This window comes from Lepidochelys olivacea (assembly GCF_965140295.1).
Source record: "Lepidochelys olivacea isolate rLepOli2 genome assembly, chromosome: 1".
Lineage (NCBI taxonomy): Eukaryota > Metazoa > Chordata > Testudines > Cheloniidae > Lepidochelys > Lepidochelys olivacea.
The window spans coordinates 58,974,222-58,990,648 of NC_140411.1; the positions used below are offsets into that span (position 1 = coordinate 58,974,222).

The 16,427-nt window shown below is 43.4% G+C and overlaps 2 protein-coding genes across 13 annotated transcripts in view; one reads left to right on the forward strand and one right to left on the reverse strand.

The window, feature by feature from the left end:
- SETDB2 (SET domain bifurcated histone lysine methyltransferase 2) overlaps window positions 1-11,398 on the reverse strand; it is a 42,259-nt gene extending 30,861 nt beyond the window's left edge. For 2 of the 9 annotated variants that reach the window (XM_084622408.1, XM_084622409.1), the window contains exons 1-4: window positions 10,825-10,964; window positions 9,140-9,494; window positions 8,162-8,239; window positions 5,514-5,636 (exon numbers count right to left, since the gene is read on the reverse strand). In XM_084622408.1, coding sequence (XP_084478534.1) covers window positions 5,514-5,636; window positions 8,162-8,239; window positions 9,140-9,155 — 217 coding nt within the window. In that variant the 5' untranslated portion in view covers window positions 9,156-9,494; window positions 10,825-10,964. Of the gene's footprint in view, window positions 1-5,513; window positions 5,637-7,570; window positions 7,711-8,161; window positions 8,240-9,139; window positions 9,495-10,304; window positions 10,405-10,824; window positions 11,178-11,294 lie in introns of those variants that run through there. The other 7 variants (XM_084622405.1, XM_084622404.1, XM_084622406.1 and 4 more) reach the window with 7 other exon arrangements.
- Window positions 11,239-16,427, forward strand: part of CAB39L (calcium binding protein 39 like) — a 105,407-nt gene continuing 100,218 nt past the window's right edge. For all 4 annotated transcript variants that reach the window (XM_084622476.1, XM_084622478.1, XM_084622479.1 and 1 more), the window contains exon 1: window positions 11,239-11,371. The gene's annotated coding sequence lies outside the window, so the exon portion shown is untranslated. The remainder of the gene's footprint in view (window positions 11,372-16,427) is intronic.

A 16,427-nucleotide genomic window follows, 5' to 3' on the forward strand; every position in this document is an offset into this window, starting at 1 on the left:
TGGTGAAGAGCCCTCTGCCACCATGCTCAAGGTGTCCAACTTTGTTAATAGGACAATCGACAACAGCCCAACGCCCTCCATACGCTTCCTTCTCCTTGATGACCTGTTCGTAATCCAGATCTGCCTGGCTCTGAACAACAGGGATCAGACTACAGAATAGCCTCCTTTGCAAGGGATGTATCTGTGTTCCGGAGGAACAACCTAGTCATCAGCTATTGACACTATGCCATGATTCCCTGTGGGAGGGTGAATTTTGGCCAGTTCAAGACCTGGAATCTGGTCTTGAGGAGCTTCTGGTGGCTAAGCCTACAAGATTACATCAAGGATTATCTGCGATCTCTGTGCCCATATCAAAAACCCACAATCAACCCCCCTAGGTCTCCTCCAGCCTCTTCCCTTACCTCTACAGCCATGGTCTACTATATATCAATGGACTTCATTGTAGAACTGCCATGCTCCAAGGGATACTCAGTAATCCTGGTTGTTGTCAACCTCCTGGCGGATGTGCTTGCAGAGCCATTGGCCGTTATCTTTGAAAACTCATGGCGATTGGGGGAGGTCCCGGATGCCCGGAAAAAAGCTAACGTCGTGCCCATCTTTAAAAAAGGGAAGAAGGAGGATCCTGGGAATGACAGGCCAGTCAGCCTCACCTCAGTCCCTGGAAAAATCATGGAGCAGGTCCTCAAGGAATCAATTCTGAAGCACTTAGAGGAAAGTGATCAGGAACAGTCAGCATGGATTCACCAAGGACAAGTCATGCCTGACTAATCTAATTGCCTTCTATGATGAGATAACTGGCTCTGTGGATGAGGGGAAAGCAGTGGACGTGTTGCTCCTTGACTTTGGCAAAGCTTTTGACACTGTTTCCCACAGTATTCTTGCCAGCAAGTTAAAGAAGTATGGGCTGGATGAATGGACTTTAAGGTGAATAGAAAGTTGGCTAGATTGTCGGGCTCAACGGGTAGTGATCAATGACTCCATGTCTAGTTGGCAGCTGGTATCAAGTGGAGTGCCCTAAGGATCGGTCCTTGGGCCGGTTTTGTTCAATATTTTCATTAATGATCTGGAGAATGGTGTGGATTGCACCCTCAGCAAGTTTGCAGATGACACTAAACTGGGAGGAGTGGTAGATACGCTGGAGGGTAGGGATAGGATACAGAGGGATGTAGACAAATTAGAGGATTGGGCCAAAAGAAAGCTGATGAGGTTCAACAAGGATAAGTGCAGAGTCCTGCACTTAGGACAGAAGAATCCCATGCACCGCTACAGACTAGGGACCGAATGGCTAGGCAGCAGTTCTGCGGAAAAGGACCTAGGGGTTACAGTGGACAAGAAGCTGGATATAAGTCAACAGTGTGCTGTTGTTGCCAAGAAGGCCAATGGCATTTTGGAATGTGTAAGTAGGGGCATTGCCAGCAGATCGAGGGACGTGATAGTTCTCCTCTATTCGACATTGATGAGATTTCATCTGGAGTACTGTGTCCAGTTTTGGGCCCCACACTACAAGAAGGATGTGGATAAATTGGAGAGAGTCCAGCAGAGGGCAACAAAAATGATTAGGGACTGGAACACATGACTTATGAGGAGAGGCTGAGGGAACTGGGATTGTTTAGTCTGCGGAAGAGAAGAATGAGAGGGGATTTGATAGCTGCTTTCAACTACCTGAAAGGGGGTTCCAAAGAGGATGGATCTAGATTGTTCTCAGTGGTAGCAGATGACAGAACAAAGAGTAATGGTCTCAAGCTGCAGTGGAGGAGGTTTAGGTTGGATATTAGGAAAAACTTTTTCACTAGGAGGGTGGTGAAACACTGGAATTCGTTCCCTAGGGAGGTGGTGGAATCTCCTTCCTTATAAGTTTTTAAGGTCAGGCTTGACAAAGCCCTGGCTGGGATGATTTAGTTGGGGATTGGGTCCTGCTTTGAGCAGGGGGTTGGACTAGATGACCTCCAGAGGTCCCTTCCAACCCTGATATTCTATGATTCTATGATATTCTAGGATTCTAACAAAGATGGGATGCTTCATCAGCTCTTTCTGGAAAACAGCTTCCGCTATCATGGGTTACTGATGGGCACTGTATTGGGCTGAAGCCTGCAGTTCATTTCCTGATTCTGGTGGGAATCTCTCAGACTTTTTGGCATCAAGCCAGTCACATCTTCCACCTATCACCCGCAGACTAGTGGGCAGAGAGTCAATCAAATCCTGAGCAGTATCTTTGCTGCTTTTGAGTTGTTACCAGGATGTCTGGCTTTCCCTGCTACGTTGTGCCAACTCTGCATATAACAATGCAGTCCACGCCGCAGTCCAAAGTAGTCCACTTTGCAAACTATGGCTTTCACCCTCACTTCCACACAGACTGACCTGTGAGCTCCCCAGTACTAGCTGCTGAAGATTTAGCTTCCCACCTACACCAGGTGCATCGGGAGTGCAAGGAATACTTGCAGTCCTCCAAAGAAGTCTATAAACATCATGCACATCAAGACTACCGGGCTGCTCCCCAATTTGGCCACAGGCTCCCATGTGTGGCTCTCTGCTCAGAACCTTAAATTGAGCTGCCCATCCACCAAACTAAACTACCAATACCTGGGCCCCTTCAAGATTACAGAACAGGTAAAGCCAGTGGCTTTCAGGTTACAGGGTCCCAAGTCCTTGAAATCAATCCCATCTTTCGTATCTCACTTTTAAAACCCTGCATTGATGACCCATACCCAAACTTCTCCAACATGCCAGCACCACGCATAACAGTCTGTGGACAGGAGGAATACTTGATTCATGAAATCCTCATCTCTTGGCAAGTTAGGGAAAGGCTCCAGTACCTGGTGGCCTGAGAATGTTACTGTCTGGAGGAGCCATGCTGGGAACTGGTAGAGAACATCCACACTCCAGACCTATTGCAAGAGTTCCATCAGAAGTTTCCCAAGAAACCAGGCCCCAAGGAGGCACCCTCGGGGTGAGGGTCACGGGATACTGTCAGGAAGCAGGGCCTGCAGCAGAGCCAGTTTCTGGATAACTGAATGAGCCCAGTGGGCCTGTAGTCGGCTACCTTATTGGCTACACCACCTGACTGGTGGGAAGAGTCAGCAGACTGGCTCTTAAGCCCAGAACCAGTAGCTCAATGGCTGCTCAAAGTATTCACCCACAGTTGCAACAGCTCCTGTGCCTACCTGTTCCCAGCCTGCTCCTGCCTTGATCCAGCCCTGCTTCAGCCTTTGATGCAGCCTTAGGTCACTCCAGAAAACCTGGTCCTGACTCTCAGCTCCCATTCCTGACTTCAGCGCTGACCCTTGGCTCTGATTTCTGAATACAAACTCCTGCTCTAACCACTAGGCATGGCTGCCAATGTTGAAGTCACTGACGATGCCTGCCTAACAATGATGAAATGAACATGGAAAAAAAGAGCCACACTGCAACTTTGTTTCCCTGTGGTTTCAGGTAACCACCACAAGCTCTCCACTGCAAAGGAACACTGCACCGTGTTTATCCCAACACCAGACTTGATTCTTCTTCCCCCCCCCCCATTTCCCCTGGCTTGTGCACCACGGCTCAATGCAGGGAGAGGCCAGACACCAGGAATGGGGGTGGTAAAAATGTTGTAATCTTCCATGGGGAAAAAGGACTCCTGTGAGTAACTTTTCCCCAAACAACCAAAGCATTCTATTACTGTGTTAGGTTCCCTTCCCTAGCCCGGACCTAACCCTGCTGCCCCGCAGCATCACTCCCACCATCCCCATTTTGTGCCACTCCCATTTGTAAGGGGATGGTAAGGTCAGGGGGCTGTAATCTTCCAAGCAACGAAACACAGCTGTCACTAACTTTACACAAACACCTATATGTTTTCTACAATTGTCCCATCCCCAATCAGGAGCTTTCTAACTTGCCCCTTCCTTTCCCCCACACCAGACAGCTCTGGGACCATTGCTGCCAGACTGCTGGCTGAGAAATGCACAATGATTTTTCATTAATAATCTGTTTGTAAGACCCTGCTTTAGCTAAATGCATAATAGTTGTTGATTGACTTATAGTAGTGTCTTTCTTGGGGACCATTTCGGGATGGAGCAAAGCAGGGGCTGGATGGAGGTCGGCGGAATTGAAGGAATCTGGTAAGAGGACAGGGTGTTTGAACAGCACTGCAGTTCAAACTCAGAGACACAGCAATGCATGGCATATTATCCAGGGAGGAAAAAAAAGTCAGTGCACAAGTACTGCAAATGCCCTGAATTTTAAAATCAGGAGTACAGCACCAGAGCAAGAGGGGATATTGGCGAGGAGGGTGTGCATGGGGGTCCACTGTAACTTACCAGCCTTGAGTTCTGGTTCCTGCCACAGCTTGGGGTCCTCCTCAGTTTCATTAGGGGAGAGGCCTTCCTTAACCAGCTCCTCTGGGTCGCGGTGGAGAATCACATACTCCTTGTTCTCTGGGTCTTCCAGGCATCCTCTACGGTCCCTGCTGCCTCCTCACCCTGGCCCGCATTAGCTTCCTGTCAGACATTGAGGCTGGCAGACTTGAGGAAGGGAGCGTGAGCCACTTCAAGCTTTGTACTGAGAGCCCTTGACACCACCTCCTTCTGACCATCATAGAAGGAGCATGTACGACGAGCCTTCCCAGAGCGATTGTTGGAGTCTTTTGCTTTTCTGTCCAGGACCCTCAAGTGCTTGATGTGTTCTCAGTATGAGGACAGAGTCCCCTGAACTCCATCCTCTGTGAAATTTCCCGGTACAGATATTTGTTCCTGCACTCCAGGCAAGTAATAGAGGACATTGTACTCTGAGCACACGTTGACTGGCATGTGAATGTGGCTAGTGGGTTGGGCGGCTGCTCTTGGAGCAAGATTCACATTCACCTATATTGAGCTAAAGAGTGTACGGAAAAGTTGTTTTGATGTAGTCAGTGCAGCTTGCTACTACTGGTGAAAACTGGGGTTGGGGGTGGGGGGAGGAAGGAAGGATGGACGGACGGACAGAGACATTTATAGATTCGGTAAGGAGGGTTAGACAGAAACAAGTTCAGTGCATTGTGGGAATGGGGATGGAGGATTAGTGAAATTCGAGACCTGATACATGCCCCTTTCTGTCCGTCAAAACTGCAAACTGGCATGGGTGTGGGGCCATACATGTATTTGCCCACATTCCTCAGGCGTGTTAGCTTACGTACCCTCTACTAACCTTCAGACATGTGCTTCTGGAGTTTAGGTGTGGACAGTAGGGGGGTTATGGACATGCACTGATGTGTATAGTCGCTAGTGCAGATGTACCAATAGAATGCAAGTTCTCTGGGGCTGGCTCTCTTTTTTTGTTCCATGTTTGTACAGCATCTAGCACAATGGGGTCCTGGTCCATAGACTGGTGTTCCTTGGTGCTATGATAATATGAATAATAAATTATAATACCACCATCCTTGGGCACAGTATTTTTTTTGTACACTTACAGCTAAGGTCTGGCAAATTATCAAACAGCTTCAGGTAAGGTGGCCCAAGATTTGATTCTAGTCATGCATAACTATTACAAGGGTTTCAAACCTTCATTTGTTGCAGTTCCATCCTTGATCTTTTGTTTCAGAGACAGCAATACGTTTTGCACCTGCTCAAATATGAAGTCCACTCTTTCATCTTCCATTTGCCTCCAAAACATCTGTGCATCACCTGAAATGCACATTTCTGTTTACAACAAGAGCATACAGTTCCTAATGCCCAGATTTTAACAAGCATTTAGGTGCCTAAACATGCAGATAGGGACATGGTGAGATTTTCAAAGGCTCCTGGGCACTTTTAAAAATCCCACCAAACCCCTCTTTACATTTTTAGCCACTTAAATCTGGCCCTAAATATAAACTGAAAATGAAAGTGTAATCAAGTGATGTGCTTGAGGGGCTTTCTGGAGACTCAGAGGCATAGGCGCTGACTTTTGGTTTTGCACACTGGCTATCCCCCGCTTCCCCAGGGCCTCACCCCTGCTCCGCTCCCTCCCCTGAACGCCTCCTGCTGACTCCTTTCTGCCCCCTCCTGCCTTAAAAGGGCAGTGGGGGGGGCAGGGCAGAGAGGAGTGAGCAGCAGGGCAGCCACCGCTCAACAGCGGACGGGCAGGGCAGCCCCAGGGCCGCCAGAGCAGCAGCCCCAGCCAGTTCCACCCCTTATTTTTTCTCTGTGGGTGCTTGAGTCCCTGAGCACCCGCAGAGTCAGCACCTATGCTCAGAAGTGTCCTTTGTTAAAATTCTGGTACCATCAAACAGGAAGGAAGTTTAAAATCTTCTCTCTCTTTCTGGGTGCTGTTAAGTTATTCCTGCTAGAGATGAATTATAACTGAGGCTCATAAAAATAATTAAGAAGAACAAAATTTTTAGTTGACTGGATTGCATCACACAATAGGTATTTTTACCAAGCTTTTATACTTTCTCACATCTCCACAATTTGATAACTGTGCTATCCTAAGAATATACTCAGTATATTTATCAGAAAAAACCCGTAAATATTTTCAGGCAAGTGCAGCTTAACACATTTGTTTGCCAAGTGGTGTTAGTTTTATTAACTTATACTACACCCAGAAGCATACCTCCCTCCTTGGGAATGGTTATAAAAAGCATTTTTTTTTAAAACGGAAAAACCAATTAATAAGAGTCCCTGGCACCACACTCCTCTCTCTTGCAAGGCACATGAGTCCACAGTCTACAGTCGACATGGGGAACCCTTTTTTGGGAACGCCTAGTGCTGCCAATATTTTAACTGGAAAGGTCTCTAATAAAAAGTGTATTCTTCAATGTGTCACAAAATCAGTCAGGACAAGGAAATGTATTATTAGTATTAAGATGCTCCTTCTTTGCCTATGAAAGAATCCAGGAAGAACTACAGTACATCTGTTTTATCACTTAACTAATTTCTAAATAACTTTATCATACTTAGAGAGGAATCTTTACGTTCTTGTCTCAGACTGCTAATTTGGATGGGTAAATATCCTCAGACATAAAATGGCTATGCATATTATCTTCTTAGAAGTCACAGGATAACATGTTTAGTACTTGCAAGGACATGAATAAATATTTCCACAGCTGGTATAGTTTCCTTAGGCAGGATGGTTTCTGTTTACCAAATATGACAACTGTTGAGTAATGTAAAGGAAGCTGGTTTCTGGAGGGGGAAGGGGAACACAAAGCTCTCTTATGAGTGCGAGATCAGCAACCATATGGATGGCAGCAATGGGCTCACCTTTAATATTAAGAGGCAAAATTTGGAGAGTGCTTTTTTCCATTAAGCTGATTGGATGGGGAGGGCACTTGCCATCTGCCAATACCTTCTCCCTAACCCTTATATTCACAGAGATAGCTAACACAAGGAAGACCAATGTCCATCCTGAAAACACACAAATTGGTCAGGTGGAATCCCACATCAGAGCTCCAACAGCCAACAAATTCTGAGAGACATCCCTGCACTACTAGAAGTGCTTTTATTCCTTGAGGAATTTTTGTTAAAAAATTGGAAAAAAGGTTATTTAAAAAAAAAAGTTATGTTAAATATTAGCAAATTCAATAGCAGATCTCAGCACAGCAAGATTACAACCCTGTACTGTTGCTTCCATGATTTACCTCTTTTCAGCTTTTTCAACAATTGTTGTGGCTGGATGCTAATGATGAACTAGATACCTCAAAGGATTGGCAATGGTACACAGAGCATTTCATCAGTTCCTCAGGGTCAGCAGTTCAAATCCAGCCCAGGGTCAACAGTGAATAAAAATTACTGTTATTACAGTTAGTGCTTTTTCTCTTCAAAGCACTTCACATATTTTACCTATTTTGCTAACATCCCAGGACAATAAGTTTGGTATAATTCTCTAGAAAGAATCATGGCTACTTGATGCCCCTATGTGAAACAAGTTCACATTCTCAATCCAATTCTCAGTGGACAGGTATCCACGTTACTAACGTCACCTCCACATTTGGCACCTTTTTTGGCAGTCCAAGCAGAGGCCAAGGGCCTGAAAGGCCACGGAGATGTAATCACTCTCTTAGCTTGAGAGCTGAGGGAACTTGCACTGCGGATGCCTGTTATATTTACCCTGTCGTGGACATTATTTCAGGCTTCAGGTTGTCATTCCCACCATAATTTCCACAAGCACTACTCATTTATCACCATGTCCCCTCTGCCACCCATAAATGAAAAAAAATAGACGACATCACCTTCACCTCTCTCGCCACTGACATTGCTAAGGGTCTCCACATCCAGGCATTCAGATGTGACAGGCACAGTATAAACAGCTAGATAAAAAGATCAGAGAGAGATTATATGCTGGCAGCCTCTTGCTTCTTACCAAGTTTCTCCAAACTGCTTTCATTCAGCTAGCTTTACCAACAGTAGACATTTGAGAGAGCACTGCCTGAGAATGTACTTACAGGGGAAAGAGAAAACCATCCCACTGTCAAGGCTACAAACGTTAGGATGTGGCCTTAGCAAGCTGCTACTAAAAGCAGCAAGTTGAAATGGAGTCTGTGAGGTTGCATTCATTTTTATACAAGAATCATCTCCTATCAGCCCAAAAGTGACCAAGTGTTGCCAGACCAGCAATACTTTCTTGTAGTATTCAGTGAGGCATGTGCATTTTCTGCTTTCTTTTAGTGTATGATTCTCTTTTTTCTGTTAAAGTTGCCAAATTTATTGCACTGAAAGTAAACTTCTCCAGAAACAGTGGCAGACCTATAGACTTCAGAAAAAACCCTGAATTTTGACCCCAGGAGATGCATGGCAAAGTAAAGATACTCAAGCAGAGTTAACAGGCTATAGGCACACATAAGATGGCACTCTTTCTCCATAGGAAGGATACAGTATTTCTGACAAGTGCTATTGTGGACACAGAGAGTGCTGAATAATCTAAAGAATACAAGGTGTGTGCTACAAATATAGAGCCAGAAGTGCCAGAGAAAAGTAAATTGCTTCCAGTCCACTATGATATATAAATTCTTTTTAAAAAAATCAGCACAAACTCGAGGGCTTTAGTCAAACTGTGTCACGTTGGAAGCTTTAATCACTCTAATTTAGTTAGGTTGGGGTCTTGTTTTCAAATGAAGGCTGGCCAATCCTACCCAATTTAGTTATAAAAAGACTCCCTCAAAAGATCTGCCTAATGATTACAAATAATGCTTTATTTTTAATAAACTTACTTTTTTCTTCTTCCATTCTTTGAAGTAGTTGAATGCATGTATGTTATGCTTCAAAAAACAATTAAAACATTAACTGCACTAAATCATGGCTAGAATAGAACATTATGAACTTGCTGTCCTAAAACTGCATTCCCCAATTTATTACATTGCTCTTGGGGGAGTGCCAGATTCCATGCTGAATTAGGGGCACAATTAAATTTCCAATGTCAACCAATATTTAAGAAACATGAAACGAATCTTCAGATGCCAGCAACTCTTTATTGTTACAATGTGATCTCTCCAAAATCCTTAGTACTTCTTTTGGTCTCATAAAACCGCTTTTCATTCTCCTTTGCGCCAAGAAAATTCCATTCCTCTGTAAATTAAAGAAAAAAAATGTTTGAAGTAATTTACAGTGAATGTTTTCAAGATCAGGCATTACTTTCCACCACAGATAGATCAGAAATATGAAAGTAATATGAGTAAACTGCTGCTAAATTGAATAGTTTTACAGTATACTTAAAAGCAATATTATCAAAGATCCGCCTACTTCTTCCTTTTGTACAGGCCACCAAAGAAAGAGGAGGATGGAAAAGCAACAACCCTCTCTCTGCATTGCACAGTCTAGTTGCCCAGAAAAGAACCTTGATGAGGTTATGTAATAATATTAATATAATTGATGACATGTTATGTACTCAATTAAAAAATTCAAGTCAGCATCTAAAAAAGTATTAAAAATAGCTTCAGGAACTACATCTGTCCTGGAGTCCTACATATTTCCCCCTACCAGTCACATTTTTAAAAAAGAATATTCTTCCCTTGCTTGAAAGAGTCAGACTATACAGGGAAAATAGTGAAGCTTGCTTCTTTCCTCTAAATCTTTTAGCTTTAATGATCTAGGAGTTACTTGTAATAACAGTAGATGCAACACAGAGAAATCTGATTTTTTAAACATTGATTGTGTAAGTTTTTATTTCACTGTATAAATTTTTCAAGGGTACACATTTGCAGATGCATTCTTGCCATCAAACCCCAATATCCATCAACATCTAAGGACCCAATCTTGCAACCAATAGTATACATGCTTAACTGCATACAAGTTGACTTAATTGTATGCCTGTGAGAAGTCTCACTGACAGGTGTGTACCACCGATTGGAGGTCCAGGACCTAAATAGGGACACTGACATGTTGGAGTGGTGGGTTACCATTCATCTGTAAGCTTCCAGGGAAAGGTTCTTTAATAAAAACTGCTCCAAAAGATCTGACAGAGAGAGGTTTGTGCAACCTAGGCAATGAAAAAAAAAAGGGAGACGAGAACTTCAAGAATTACGGCTAAATGTGATCCCTCCCCTCAACTGCATTTGCCCGTTGAGGGGTTGGCAACAAATTACATTAGGAAAGCCCAGCAGCTGTGAACTGGGGAGACAGGACTAGCAGGGTCCTGCCTTCCAACTCCAGCCAGACATCAGCAGCCCGTTTCCCGGGCCAGGCCAGCCCCCGCTGCCTTGCTAACGATACCCAGCACCCCTCCCTTTTCCGTGGGCGGGGACCTCTGAAACGCAGCAGTTGCCGAACCACACAGGCTCGGCAGGGGCCGGGGAGCTATTGCTAGCGAGGGGACCGGCACGGATGGCCACGGCCCCAGCCGCTGCCAGCGGAGAGAATGCAGCAACCCCGCCGCTGGGCACCGTACCCACTACCGTACCTTTGCGGGCGAGGCCGCGCTGACGGAAGCCGCGCGCGCGCCGGCACTAGCGGGCTCGAGCCGGCCCCGGCGGGAGGAACCTCCCAGGGCAGCAGGGAGACATTAACCCTTCGCTCGCCCAGCAGCTACACAGCCCCTCCTGGGGGCGTGGCCAGGCTCACCCCAGAGCTAGCGGAATTCCTCCGCCTCAGCGTTCGACCCCTTCTTTCCGCTAGGCACACGTGGCTGCCTGATTAGCGCCACAGCCACCAACCACACCTCGCCAGGCAGGAGGCGAGCTTTGAACCCGGTGTAGTTTCGAAAGCCACGAGCGGATTGGACACAACCAGCTGGATGCGCGTGCGCACAGAAGACAGCGCGCGCGCACGCAACGGGGCGGAGCAAAGTGAGCCAATGGCTACCGGGGAGGGCAGCCGGACGGGTCCAGCCGGTTCGTGCGCCGTCCTCGCCTTTCATTGGCTGCGACTGACCTCGCGGGTTGCCAAACGGTGGCCAATGAAATCGGGCCATCGGGACTAGAGTCGCAGGAGCGGCGGTGGTGGTGAAGGTAGGCTCGTCCGCCATGTTGGGTGAGGTAAAGGGGTGGAGCTAACTCGGGCGGAGTTTGTTCAGGCGGGTGCTGGGGGCTTTTGTTCTGTGGGTAGATGGGCTAACGGGGGGGCAGGATTTGGGGCCGAGGCGGGTTAACCCCGAGGGGGGCTTTTTGAGGGCGAGGCAGGTTAACCCGGGGGGGATTTGGGGCCGAGGCGGGTTAACCCCGGGCACCGGGGGGGGGGGGTTATTCAAGGGGTTTATTTGTTTTCTTTCAAAAATTCGGATTATTCTGTTCTTAGTTCCCATCGGGTGGCATGGCCGCTTTCGAGGGGGAATATGGGTTTCTGCTCTTCCCGCCATGGCTCTAACATACCCCAAGAGGTGGGGACTGCCCTAAGCCTACCACCCCTGTAGTCTGTTTTTATATAGGAGCTGCCTGGGCTCCTTTTTACACTGAACTCCCATTCACGTGACGTTGGCCTTTCTGTTGTGTTTGATGCTAATTCTGACACACAAAGATTACAGCAAGAGAAGCTTGAGAGTTGTGGTTTTTTTCCTTTTAATCTGTGTCGTGTTTTCAATTACCCTGGCTTCCAGATCTTAAAGTCCAGATTTCTGTTACTGTAGTAAATAGAGTGAAATAACGCTGGCTTTTTGTAGGCTGGAAACAATGGGAGGAGATGCATCTCCTAAAGAGGTGTAGTGGAGAGAGATGGCGTTGCAGTTGGTGGTTACTGAAAAGAACCATTTCCAGGGTTGGCTGCTGAGCCGTGCTTCAGGCTGAGGTGGAATTCAGATTTCTCCCTCACCTTCTTGTTTCATACTTTAGACCAGTTTTATTTTACAGTTGTGTTTTGGTTTATTTTAGTCTTGCAGTCTACAGGGTAAGATTGCAAGCAGTACTTAATGTGTATTATAATTGCAGATGGAATCTAAATTAACTAACCACTCAAGAAAGATCTTGGAGTCCTTGTGGATAGTTCTCTGAAAACATCCACTTGATGTGCAGTGGGAGTCAAAAAAAAAAAAGGGGGGGGGGCAAACAGAATGTTCAGAGTCATTAAGAAAGGGACAGATAATAAGACAGAAAATACTATATTGCCTCTACATAAATCCATGGTATGTCCACATCTTGAATACTGCATGCCGATGTGGTCGCCCAATCTCAAAAAAGATATATCGGGATTGGAAAAGGTTCAGAAAAGGGCAACAAAAATTATTAAAGTTACGGAACGGCTTCTGTATGAGGAGAGATTAATAAGTCTGGGACTTTTCAGCTTGGAAAAAAGATAACTAGGGGGATATGATAGAGGTCTATAAAATCATGAGTGGTATAGAGAAAGTAAATAAGAAAGTGTTAGTTACTCCTCGTAACACAACAACTTGGGGTCACCAAATGAAATTAATAGGCAGCAGGTTTAAAACAAACAAAAGGAAGTATTTTTTCACACAGTCAACCTGTAGAACTCCTTGCCAGAGGATGTTGTGAAGACAAAGACTATAACAGGGTTGAAAAAAGAACAAGATAAGTTCATGGAGGATAGGTCCATCAATGGCTATTAGCCAGGATGGTCAGGGATGGTGTCCCTAACCTCTGTTTGCCAGAAGCTGGGAATGGGTGACAGGGGATGGATCACTTGATGATTACCTGTTCTATTCAGTCCATCTGGGGCACCTGGCATTGGCCACTGTCGGAAGACAGGATACTGGGCTAGATGGACCTTTGGTCTGACGCAGTATGGCAGTTCTTATGTTCAGATATGGGGAAGCTTTTCCATGTCTGTGATCACTTGGGGTCAGATACCTAGACATGCTACTTAATGCAAGTAGTCTCATTTGCAGAATTGAACCTCTGAAGGCCTAGAAAGTTTCTTAAATTTAACATAATTAAAAATAAACTAAGGTGTCATCCACTGAGAGATTTATTTGTCTGAATGCCTGTTAACTACTAAATGTAAATAAGCAGCAGGCACTTATAAATATTAGCTGTCAGACATTTACATGAACACAGGAAATGAATTACTTCAGTTCTCATCTCAGGCTGTCACCTGTGACTTCTCTTTAGTACCACTTAACAGTTAGAGATTGCAGTTGTGTGCAAATACGAATTCTTACAATAACTTACTTTATTTTTTTGAATAATCTATTGTTACTATAGATTTTATACCAGCTTTAAAATCTGACATTTAAAAAAAAATCTTTAAAAAAGCATATACATGCAAAGTTTACAAGATATTTTTTTCAAAAAATATCTATACACTCACAAATAGATTTTTTTTTTCAGCACCTATATCATACTTTAATGGAACATAACAGTTCATGTGTTGTTTCAGAACCATTTTATATTATAGAGAGAAATCTAACATAAATAATAGCCTGGGTCCTTCCAGTCTTGGGAATATTAAGAGAGTATTAACTTTTTTTGAGCGGGAGGGAGAGAGGGAAATAGCAATTTAATTCATACTCAAGAAAACATGACATCATTCTGTTGAACACCTATCAAAACCAGAATACTCTGGAAGAATTTGATGTCATGTATCTGCCACTTCATATTGTTTAAAATTTATTTATATATTTTGTTTGAAGTTCACTGGTTAGTTCATGAGTAGTGTGGATGGTTTTAAGTAATTGACGTGTACAGGGAGAATTGGGGCTATTAATATTGATGTTATCAGAAGCAGGACTGGGTCAAATATTGTGATGACAAATCTCTAAGTTAAAAACAGTACCTTACATTTAAAAAAAAAACCTCTTTCATCACAGTATAGATTATTTTTCTCCTCCGAGAATATAATGATAGTGAAATGAGACAAAGTATTTCCTTTTAACATAAACCACTGTATATACAAACAAATACAAATTCTAAGGAACAGTTCCTTCCTATGAAACGCATTTGCAGTTGTGTCACTAACTCCACCAAAGTCTAATGTCAAAGGACTATGTTAATGCTAGGTTTTGGGTGTTTATTAAACATGACTTCTTTGTAAAACAGCTTTGGCTTGCATTCTAGAAAGGTCTTCCTAAATTTTATTTATTTTTATAAATTGTATGTGCACTTGGAAGCTAAGTAATCAATCATCACTACCAGGCTTGAGTGTTTTAACAAGGTATAAAACTAACCACATAACTATGTTCGTTGCTTATACTTTTTATATCATGCTGTGCCATAAAAAATCTGCATGCTGGGAATGTGGTTATTTCATGAAAATCCAAGCATTGTGTAAACATTTTCTTATTTTTGATTTTAATTACTTTTGTATTTGTTCTGTATGATGCTACCTAGAATATTTGTTTTGTTATAAGAAAAAAGATTGAGAAATAAATAAAAATTCTCATGTTCCTACGTACCAGCATGGTATTTTCATTGTCTGCTCACCTGATTAGGTTAAGAAGAGTTTGTGTCTGTATGACGGTGTAGTGGCTGTTATATATTTCATGGCTGTAAACAGCAAAATGGGCCAGAGCTTCTCTTCAACAATGCAAAGTTTTCTGAAACGTATTAGGAATCCAAATGTGATTCATCGATTCCAAGGCCAGATGAGACCATTGTTATAGTCTAATCTGACGTCCTGTATAACAGGCCATAGAACTTCCCCAATATAATTCCTAGAGCATATCTTTTAGAAAAATATCAATCTTGATTTTAAAATTGTTAGTGATGGAGAATCCATCTCCATCTTGGGTAAGTTTCAGTGGCTGATTACTCTATCAAAAATTTATGCCTTATTTCCAGTCTGAATTTGTCTGCTTTCTTCAACTTCCAGCTATTGAATTGTGCGATACTTTTCTCTAATAATGGTTTCTTCAATCCAGCAAATACTTGTTCCCCATGTAGGTACTTATAGACTGTAATCAAGTCACTCCTTAACTGTCTTTGTTAAACTAAATAGTTTGATCTCCTTGAGTCTGTCACTATAAGGCATGATTTCTGATATTCCAAATATTCTCGTGTTTCTTCTCTGAACCCTCTGCAATTTATCAACATCTTTGTTGAATTTTGGGCACCAGAATTGGACACAGTATTCCAGCAGCAGTTACACCAGTGCCAAATACAGAAATAAAGGATTGCATTAGCCCTTTTGGCCACAGCATTGTGATGGAAGCTCATCTGTAGTTGATTATCCGCCACAAACTCCAAATTTTTTTCAGAATCATTGCTTCCCAGGGTAGAATCCCTCATCATTTAAGTACGGCCTTCATTCTTAGTTCCTAGTTGTATACGTTTACATGTAGCCATATTAGAACACATTCACTTGCTTCCAGCTTATCAGGCAATCCAGATTGCTTTGTATCAGTGAGCTGCTTGTTCATTATTTACCACTCTCACAATTTTTGTCATCTGCGAACTTTTAGTGGTGATTTTATGTTTTCTTCCAGGTCATGAATAAAAATGTTAAATACTATAGGGCTAAGAACATCCCTGCAGGACCCCATTAGAAACACACGTGTTCAATGATGATTCCCCATTTACAATTATATTTTGAGACCTATCAGACAGCTTTTAATCTGTTTAATGTACAATGTTAATTTTATATATTTCAAGTTTTTAATCAAAAAGTCATATGTTACCAAGTCTAATGCCTTACAGAAGTCTATTGTATCAATATTGTTGCCTTTATCAACCACACTTGTAATCGCATTTGAAAATACAAGTTAGTTTGACACGATCTGTTTTCCGTAAACCTATGTTGATATGCATTAATTCTTTATTAAGTGAGTCCCGTATCAGTGCTCCATTATCTTGTCCAGGATCAGTGTCAGACAGACCTATAATTACCTGGGTCATCCCCATTTACCCTTTTAAAATAGTTTCACAAAATTGGCTTTCTTCTAGTCACTTGAAAATTTCCCAGTATTCTAAGACTTATTGAAAATTCCATCCAATGAGTTTCTCAACCAGCTCTCTTAAAACTCTTAGATGCAAGTTATTTAAACCTGATTTTAAAATGTCTCACTTCAGTAGCTGCTATTTAACATCCTCCTGAAATACGAGTGGAATGGAAGGAGAGTTGTTATATGCTATGACATCATTTTTTCCTAGATACAGAACAGAAATTTCTATTGAACAT